The sequence below is a fragment of the Nematolebias whitei genome, chromosome 15 (assembly GCF_014905685.2).
Source record: "Nematolebias whitei isolate Nwh7 chromosome 15, NemWhi1, whole genome shotgun sequence".
Classification (NCBI taxonomy): domain Eukaryota; kingdom Metazoa; phylum Chordata; class Actinopteri; order Cyprinodontiformes; family Rivulidae; genus Nematolebias; species Nematolebias whitei.
The window spans coordinates 10,588,103-10,595,467 of NC_056512.1; the positions used below are offsets into that span (position 1 = coordinate 10,588,103).

Sequence of the window (7,365 nt, forward strand, 5' to 3'; positions counted from 1 at the left end):
CAGAAAACGCTGCACAACGAGAAGAGGTGACCGGACCCTGAGGAGGATTGTGGAGAAGGGCCGATTCCAGACCTTGGGGGACCTGCGGAAGCAGTGGACTGAGTCTGGAGTAGAAACATCCAGAGCCACCGTGCACAGGCGTGTGCAGGAAATGGGCTACAGGTGCCGCATTCCCCAGGTCAAGCCACTTTTGAACCAGAAACAGCGGCAGAAGCGCCTGACCTGGGCTACAGAGAAGCAGCACTGGACTGTTGCTCAGTGGTCCAAAGTACTTTTTTCGGATGAAAGCAAATTTTGCATGTCATTCGGAAAATCAAGGTGCCAGAGTCTGGAGGAAGAGTATACAAGATACTACTATATACTATACCACTATATGTTACCCTTGTGAGCTGGATGTCTTGAAACATACACAACATTCCGATTTTCATTTTCATGTGTGGCTACATCCAGTCGTTGAAAAGTCCCTATCAACAAATGGGTTGCCATGTCAAAATCCAAGATGGTTGCTGGCCTATACCCTATCATTTGAGGGAACTATGCTTTCTAGTTTTTATTTTTTGCTTAAAACAATAGTTTCCTCAAATCATTGGGGTGAACCCTGGGGTGACTTAAGAATGTTCTTTGGTGGTCAAGGCCACAATTATTCACACCTGGCTCCTCTGTTGTACCTGGTGGTAGATGCAACTGCTCCTTCCACTCACCAGGATCTATCACTCTGCTCCACCAAACATTCACTTTTCAAATCCCTCTGTGACAGGAGATATAGGCGTACTGCTTGTATATCTGCAAATTTGGCTGCATTGCAGATGTTTTTTTGTTTTATAAGGTCAGTTTGCTGTGGCAGCCATATTGAATCTGGTTAGCTTTAAAGGCTAAGCAGTTGTAGGCATGCAGTGGCACTTGAAACTTTGTGAAGCCTTTATATTCTTTTTCATGTTCTTTTAGTTTTTCCTCTTCAGGGGTCGTCACAGCGAGTCATCCTCCATCTTACTCTGTCCTCTGCATCCTCTGTCCTTACTCCAGCTACATCCATGTCCTCTCTAATTGCATCATATATCTCCTCTTTGTCTTTATAATTTTCTATATTTTTGCATAAATATGACCTAAAACATCATCAGATTTTCATACAAGTCCTAAAGGTACAGACCCTTTCCAAAAAAATTAGAATATCATGGAAAAGTTGTTTAACTTCCATAGTTCCATTCAAAAAGTTAATCTTTAATATATGATAGATTCAGGGCCCACAATTTAAACAATTTCAAGTATTTATTTGTTTATTTTTACATAATTTGAGCTTCCAGCTCATGAAACCCACGAAAACAGGATTTAAAAAAAAAAATAGAATACTGTGGAGAAATCAGCCCAAATTTTGCAGGGCATGAATGCTTTAAACTGAGTGTGACACATTAATCCTCTACTAAACTCAAAGCACCTGCACAGGTTTCCCCAGGTGTCGTTAAATTTCTTCAGTTTGGTTCAGTTGTCTCAGTTGGGTTCAATATGGGGAAGACTGCAGACGTAACAACTGGCCAGAAGACCATCATTGATTGATACCTTCCATAGGATCGGTAAGCCACAAAAGTTCATAGCTAAGGAGGCTGGCTGTTCACAGAGTGCTATGTCCAAGCATATCAATGGAAAGTGTAGTGGAAGGGCAAAATGTTGCAGGAGAAGATGCACCAGCAAAAGAGATGACTGTGGGCTTCAGTGTATTATCAAACAGAGAAGATTCCAGAATCTGGCAGAGATCCAGAAAGAGTGGAATGAGGCGGGAGTCACAGCTTCAAAAACCACCACGTTCAGACGCATCCAGGCGATGGGCTACAACTTTTGGGTTCCTCGATCCTCTTTTCCGATAAAAGCAATGTGTGCCTTTCATTCAGAAATCAAGGTCCAAGTGTTTGGAGGAAGAAGGGTGAGGAACAGAACCCTGCTTGAGGTTCAGTGTGAAATATCCACAGTCAGTCATGATTTGGGGTGTAATGTCCAGATGCACGTGTTGGTAAACTCTGCTTTTTTAAATCCAAGGTCATCTCAACAGTCTACCAGAATGTTTTAGAGGACTTCATGATTCCTTCTGCTGAGGATCTGTATGGAGATGCAGATTTCATCTTCCAGCAGGACCTGGCCCCTGCCCATGCCGCCAGAAGCACCAAAACCTGTTTTTTTTGTTTTGTTTTTTTCATTTACCCTTTATTTATGCAGGTAGTCTCGTTGAGCCACGAGAACTCATTTTCAAGAGAGACCTGTTTAGGGAGCAGATGGGGGTTAAGGGCCTTGCTCGTGGGCCCAGACTGGGGCGAATGAGGGTGGGAGCAGTTGTGGGTGCTTCACCTACCCCACCCACATTTTTGATGTTGTCTGTACCAGGGCTTGAACCGGCGATCTTTCGATCACAGGCCCACCTTCTCTAACCTCTGCACCACCACTCCCCCATAATTTTGATGTTTGATACCCATGCCACAGTGCTCGACTGGCCAGACAACTTGCTGGACCTAAACCCCATTGAGAATCTATGGGGTATTCTCAAGAGGGAAATGAAGGGCACCAGATCCAACAACAAAGAAGAGCTGACGGCAAACATCAAGGAAATCTGGGCTTCCATAACTCCCATCAATGTCACAGTCTGATTGCCTCAATGCCACGTTGCATCGAGGCAGTTATTAAGGCAAAGGGATTCCCAACCAAGTATTGAAGATTGACATATCGTTTTGAAAGTCCCATATTTGATTGATTTGTTGTGATCCTAATTTCTTTCTTTTTTTTTTCTTTTTTTTTTTTTGCAAAAACTGAGTATTGTGGACTGATGTCTTCACAGTATTCTAATTTTTTTAAATCCTGTTTTCATGGGTTTCATGAGCTGGAAGCCCAAATTGTGTAAAAATAAACGACTAAATACTTAAAACTGTTTAAATTGTGGGCCTGAATCTATCATCTATTCAAGATTAACTTTTTGAATGGAATTATGGAAGTTAAACAACTTTTCCATGATATTCTAATTTTTTGGAAAGTGTCTGTAGATAAAGAGAACCCAGTTAAACAAATGAGACAAAAATATTTTACTGGGTCATTAATTTACATTAATTTGGGAAAAATGACCCCCCCCCCCCCCCAATAACTTCAACTAAATATTTCTGGTAACTCCAAAAAAGTTCAATCTGGTCCTCTGGACATTCAAAAAAACAAAAGACGAAACGTATCTACATTTTTTTTTGCTTTGTTTTGTTTTTTTTGTTTTTTTTTAATGTCCAGAGGACCAGATTGAACTTTTTTGGATTTTTCTACCTGGATTATTGAGCATGCATCAGGATATTTCTGGTAACTGCTCATCAGTCCTGCTCAGTTTGGAGGAGTTTTAGTCCATTCCTCCGTACAGAACAGCTTCAGCTCTGGATGTTGGTGGTTTCCTCACATTAACAGCTACTTCAGGTCCTTCCACAACATCTGGATTGGATTAAGGTCAGGACTTTGACTTGGTCATTCCAAAACATGAACTTTATTCATCTTGAACCATTCTTTGGTAAAACCACTTGTGTGCTTCAGGTCATTGTGTTGCTGCATGACCCACCTTCTCTTCAGATTCAGTTCATGGACAGATGTTCTGACATTTTCCTTTAGAATTCTCTGATATAATTCAGAATTCATTGTTCCATCAATGATGATAAGCCATCCTGCAGCAAAAGAGGCCCAAACCATGATACTCCCACCACCATGTTTCACAGTTGGGATAAGGTTCTTCTGCAGAAATGCAGTTTTCCTTTCTCCAAACAGAACATTTTTCATTTAAACCAGAAAGTTCTATTTTGGTCTCATCCGTCCACAAAACATTCTTCCAACAGCCTTCTGGTTTGTTCACGAGATCTTTATGGCGGATCTTTATCTTTAGGGCGGCTGTGGCTGAGTGGTTAGAGCAGTCGTCCTCCAATGCAAAAGTTGGGGGTTTGAATCCACCAGCAGTCACATGCCGAAGTGTCCCTGGGCAAGACACTGAACCCCTCATTGCCTCTGTGTGTCCCATCGGTGTATGAATGTGATTAGTCTCTGATTAGTCTCTTTAGAATGATTTGTTCAATTAGCTTTGTAGTGATCTAGTATAGAGCTGTATGAATGGGTAAATGAGGCACAGATTGTAGTGTAAAGCGCTTTGAGTATCTTGATCAGATAGAAAGGCGTTATATAAGTACAGTCCATTTACCATTTATCTTTATCAAACTGCAGACAAGCAGCAATGTTCTTGTTGGAGAGCAGTGTCTTTCTCCTTCAGCTCTGCCATGAACATCATTATTGTTCAGAGTTCTCCTGATGGTGGACTCATGAACATGAACATCAGTCATTGTGACAGAGGACTTCAGTTGTTAGAAGTTACCCTGGGGTCCTTTGTGACCTTGCTGACTATTCCACACCTTGGCGTGATCTTTGTTGGTCCACCACTCCTGGTGAGGGTAACAATGGTCTTGACGTTCCTCCATTTGTTCACAATCTGTGTGACTGTGGATTACTCTTTACAGATGTTTTGTAACATTTTCCAGCCTGATGAGCATCAACAACTGTTTTTCTGAGCTCAGAAATCTCCTTTGTTCCTCCATGATCCACTTCTACAGACATGTTGTGAAGAGCAGACTTTGATAGATCCTGTTCTTTAAATCAAGCAGAGTGCCCGTTCACACCTGATCATCAACCATTGATTGAAAACACATGACTCTAATTTCACCTTCAAATTAACTGATAATCCTAGAGGTTCACATACTTTTACCATCACAAACATGTAATATTGGATCATTTTCCTCAATAAATTAATGACCGAGTAATATTTTTTGTTTAACTTGGTTCTCTTGATCTACTTTTAGGACTTGTGTGAAAATCTGAAGATGTTTTAGGTCATATTGATGTAGAAATATAGAAAATTGTAAAGAGTTCACAAACTTTCAAGCACCACTGTACTTTAAACGGTTACTCTTTAGGAGTTTTATTAAAATGTGTCCACTGGTTCATTAGATTTTTTTTTCTAAAAGATATACTCAGGTTTCTCTCTTTGATACCACTTAACCCAAACTATGTTGTTTCCTCAGATATGCCACAGCCGAACTGGAGAAATCAACCCAGTTAAAGTCTGTAACCTTGTGAAGCTCTACGTCCAACGCTACAAATATTTCCGGAAACATGGGCGCAAAATGGACGAAGAGGAGCGGGATGAGCCAGGAGCATTTCATACCTCTGTCTGAGTGGAGACTTTTTTAAAGCGGTTTACTCGCTTGTCTGAGCGAGTGTTGTTTTTAAAGTCTATTTTGTTAATACTTCTCAGTCACTGTAGAAGTCCTTTCTTTTCTCCCTATATTATCACTAAATATGTCTTGCATTGACATTGTACCATGAATTCAGAGTACAGGGAGTAGATTCTGTCTTACACAAGTTACTGCAGTCCAGAATGAACCATGAAATAGGACTACCTTTGTGAAGATGCATGATTGTTGCTCGTTTCTGTTAGAGGATTTTACGATCGAGGGAGCCAATCACACGCTAGATTTTCAAATATGTCACATGTACCAGGCTGAGGACAGGTTTTTGTTTCCAGTCACACACAAGAAATGTGTTGGACAATACTGAAGGACACCCCTCATACAAACGGAGAAACCAACATGTGTACTTTTGTCTCTAGGCAGGCAGTTTGCAGTGACTGACAGCTGAACGACAGTTCATTTCCATTTAAACCTCTGAGTTTTACTGTGTCTGTGTTGTGTGCATGTGTTACACAAGCTGGGAAAAGTCTCTAAACTTCGTTATAAAATGACTTGACCCGCAAACATAAATGTTGTTTGAAAATGGGTTTGTATTGCAGTGTTCAAAATGACACCGCCCGCCCCCCACACACACGCATATAAAATGTTTTTATGAGAGAATACAAGATGAAAAGCTGTGTCATGATGCAGATGAAGAACAACGACAAAGAAGAACACTAAAAATAACCACCAGTCATCTTCCTCTTGTTCTGGAGTCAGGTCTCAAGGGCAGCAGTTTAAGCAGGTCCAGCCACTTCTTCCAGCCCTTCTGGGACTCCAAGGTGTTCCCAGGCCAGCCAATAGACCTAGACTTTCCAGCAAGTCCTGGGTAGTCCCCAGAGTCTCCTCCCAGTTGAACATGCCTGGAGCACCTCCCTAAGGAGGCTTCCAGGGAGCATCCCTACCAGATGTCTGAACCACCTCAACTAGCTCCTCTTGACTAAAAAAATAATGTCCCTACCAAACTTGCATGTATGCGTCAGAAAGTCTGTCCAAAAAAACGCATCCTCCTGAAAACTGAACTACAGGTCCTTCTCAAAAAATTTGCATATTGTGATAAAGGTCATTATTTTCCATAATGTAATGATAAAAATGAAACTTTCATATATTTCAGATTCATTGCACACCAACTGAAATATTTCAGGTCTTTAATTGTTTTAATACTGATGATTATGGCATACAGCTCATGAAAACCCAAAATGCCTGTCCCAAAAAATTAGCATATTTCATCCCACCAATGAATGACAAGTGTTTTTAATACAGAAAACGCCAACCTTCAAATAATCATGTTCAGTTATGCACTCAATACTTGGTCGGGAATCCTTTTGCATGAATGACTGCTTCAATGCGGCGTGGCATGGAGGCAATCAGCCTGTGGCACTGCTGAGGTGTTATGGAGGCCCAGGATGCTTCGATAGCGGCCTTAAGCTCATCCAGAGTGTTGGGTCTTGCGTCTCTCAACTTTCTCTTCACCATATCCCACAGGTTCTCTATGGGGTTCGGGTCAGGAGAGTTGGCAGGCCAATTGAGCACAGTAATACCATGGTCAGTAAACCATTTACCAGTGGTTTTGGCACTGTGAGCAGGTGCCAGGTCGTGCTAAAAAATGAAATCTTCATCTCCATAAAGCTTTTCAGCAGATGGAAGCATGAAGTGCTCCAAAATCTCCTGATAGCTAGCTGCATTGACCCTGCGCTTGATAAAACACAGTGGACCAACACCAGCAGCTGACATGACACCCCAGTGACTGTGGAAACTTGACACTGGACCTCAAGCAATGTGAATTCTGTGTCTCCTCTCTTCCTCCAGACTCTGGGACCTTGATTTCCAAAGGAAATGCAAAATTTACTGTAATCAGAGAACATAACTTTGGACCACTCAGCAGCAGTCCCAGGCGAGATGCTTCTGACGCAGTCTCTTGTTCAAGAGTGTCTTGACCTGGGGAATGCGGCACCTGTAGCCCATTTCCTGCACACGCCTGTGCACGGTGGCTCTGGATGTTTCTACTCCAGACTCAGTCCACTGCTTCCACAGGTCCCCCAAGGTCTGGAATCGGCCCTTCTCCACAGTCCTCCTCAGGGTCCGGTCA

The 7,365-nt window shown here is 42.0% G+C and overlaps 1 protein-coding gene across 1 annotated transcript in view; it reads left to right on the top strand.

Moving 5' to 3' along the window:
* scaf1 (SR-related CTD-associated factor 1) overlaps nucleotides 1-6,274 on the top strand; it is a 59,043-nt gene extending 52,769 nt beyond the window's left edge. The window contains exon 6 of the mRNA XM_037688800.1: nucleotides 5,070-6,274. Coding sequence (XP_037544728.1) covers nucleotides 5,070-5,222 — 153 coding nt within the window. The 3' untranslated portion in view covers nucleotides 5,223-6,274. The remainder of the gene's footprint in view (nucleotides 1-5,069) is intronic.
* The last annotated feature ends 1,091 nt before the right edge of the window (nucleotides 6,275-7,365 follow it).